Below are 2309 nucleotides of genomic sequence, written 5' to 3'. Positions count from 1 at the left end.
GAGCAGCATGTGTACTCCATAACATTGCATTAGATGACAACTTCATTGTGGACAATGATGCAGTGGAAGTAAATAATGAGCAGGTTGCACCAGGTGATGAACAACCAGATGATGATGATGATGTAGAAGACATGGGAGCCCGTGCTATTAGGGATCAGGTAGCAAACACTTTACGACTGTAAAGGTCGTCAAACTGAGATCAATCTGTCTTGAAATATGCAAATAGATAGAACAATTATGATTGTGAATTTATGAATAATACAAGGAATTTCTAAGGGTTTCTGCTTATTTTTATTTATTCACCCCAACACATTCTCACATAACTCAATTGTACATATATCCAATGCATATTCATATTTATTTGAACTAATGAACTCAATACCTTCCACGAAAATAAACTTACTAAAATTATATCACAATTCTTTGTTAAAAAATCAACAATTTGTCTCTTTTTAGGAGCTCATTCATTTCCTTAAAGTCCAAGATCCCCATCTGTTGAATGGATGAAAAGTATACTCCACAAACATAAACTAAATAATAAATACTAAAATTAAATCATAATTCTTTGGTAAAAAAAATCAACAATTTGTCTCTTTTTAGGAGCTCATTCATTTCCTTAAAGTCTAAGATCCCCCCATCTGTTGAATGGATGAAAAGTATACTCCACAAACATAAACTAAATAATAAATACTAAAATTAAATCACAATTCTTTGGTAAAAAAAATCAACAATTTTGTCTCTTTTTAGGAGCTCATTCATTTCCTTAAAGTCTAAGATCCCCATCTGTTGAATGGATAAAAAATATACTCCACAAACATAAACTAAATAATAAATACTAAAATTAAATCACAATTCTTTGGTAAAAAAAAACAACAATTTGTCTCTTTTTAGGAGATCATTCATTTCCTTAAAGTCTAAGATCCCCATCTGTTGAATGGATGAAAAGTATACTCCACAAACTTAAACAAAATAATAAATACTAAAATTAAATCATAATTCTTTGGTAAAAAATTCCACAAAGTGGATTTATAAAGTTAGTTAGAGTCTCTTTTCAGGAGCTCATTTCTTTCTCTGAACAGATTATTTCTTTCCTTCATTAATACTACTTTCTGCTTTTCAACTTCTAACTTCTGTTTTTCAACTTCTATTCTCTCTTTATAATATTCTTTCCTATCTCTTCTTAATTGCTCTAAGGTGAGATTTTTAGTTGTTGCGGGATTTCTTCGTTTCAATGATAAACCTTTTCCTAGGGTCTGAGATGTAGCTGTAGCTGAATTTGAGGTAGATTGAATAGGTTCTTCATTGGCTGGCTCTACTTCTTCTACATGTTCAATGGTATCTGTTGACAACAGAACATCGGGCTTAACATTTTTTTTGCCTCTAAATATATTGTCCATCTCCTCTTGATACTCAAAATATTTTTTGCCCCTCCCTGTTTTTGTCTGGTTATCAACAAATTTTTTGTATGACCGTTCAACAACTCTCCACCTATTCTCCACATGACTTGAACTGTAGTTAGATTTAAGGATCTCATTCATTTCTGCAGCTAAAACTTCCCATAGCCTTTTTAAATTCTTGATTTGGAAACTCCCAACCTTTGGACGATATTTTTTATAAAGATCTAGCATCACTTTTGTCTGGTCACTAGTCCAATTAGCAACAAATTCATGTTCACGTTTTTCTTGTAGTCTGGGCTGGTATGGGTGTAATGTTGATTGTTCTGTGTTAACCACTGCTGGAGCAGGAAAAATTAAGAATTTTTTAAGTGAACCTAAAATATGAACATCTTTAATTACACAAATTAATTATTGCGGTGACCGACTTACCTCCCAGTTCCATGTTGATTATTAAATAGAACAGATATATAAAATACTGCAACCTTCTTTTACTCTTCAGAAATACACTTGTTTAGATTTATTTTTAAAGGTTATGTTGAAATTCCATTCCAAACTTCAGTTGAACTATCAGATGTTCCAATCAGAAATTTCAAATTGATCAGAAACCAATATTTAACAGACATGCGCGTTGACAACGATTTACAAACAGTTGGAAATCTGTTTGTGACTCAAGGTTGGAACGAACCTTTTAATTACTAAATTAAGAAGTTCAGTAAAATCAAAAGTAGAAAATTTTTGTTTCTTTTATTCATTCTTTTTTTTTTATTTTCAACTCTCGACATACCTGTGTGTATGTCTGTAGAACTGTAGCTCTTATACTAGTAGACTGATTTTGATGCGATTTTTTTATTCAATACCTAATTTTGTCGGTATGGTTCTTAATGGTGGTGGTTCTTAGGGGTGTTTTTTACC

General features: G+C 31.6%; 1 protein-coding gene across 1 annotated transcript; it reads right to left on the bottom strand.

Annotated features, from left to right (window-relative positions):
* Window positions 1–287: 287 nt before the first annotated feature.
* LOC111512571 (uncharacterized) lies at window positions 288–2087 on the bottom strand. The gene is made up of 2 exons (XM_023168712.2): window positions 1827–2087; window positions 288–1771 (listed from the first exon to the last, which is right to left on the bottom strand). Exons 1-2 carry the CDS (start codon window positions 1837–1839, stop codon window positions 1035–1037), a joined length of 750 nt encoding a protein of 249 aa, XP_023024480.2. The 5' UTR covers window positions 1840–2087; the 3' UTR covers window positions 288–1034.
* Between the last annotated feature and the right edge of the window lie 222 nt (window positions 2088–2309).

Source organism: Leptinotarsa decemlineata, unplaced genomic scaffold, assembly GCF_025532065.1.
Source record: "Leptinotarsa decemlineata unplaced genomic scaffold, Ldec_3_MD MMD2_tig00026340_RagTag_RagTag, whole genome shotgun sequence".
Lineage (NCBI taxonomy): Eukaryota > Metazoa > Arthropoda > Insecta > Coleoptera > Chrysomelidae > Leptinotarsa > Leptinotarsa decemlineata.
This window is presented reverse-complemented; position numbering and strand designations above follow the sequence as displayed.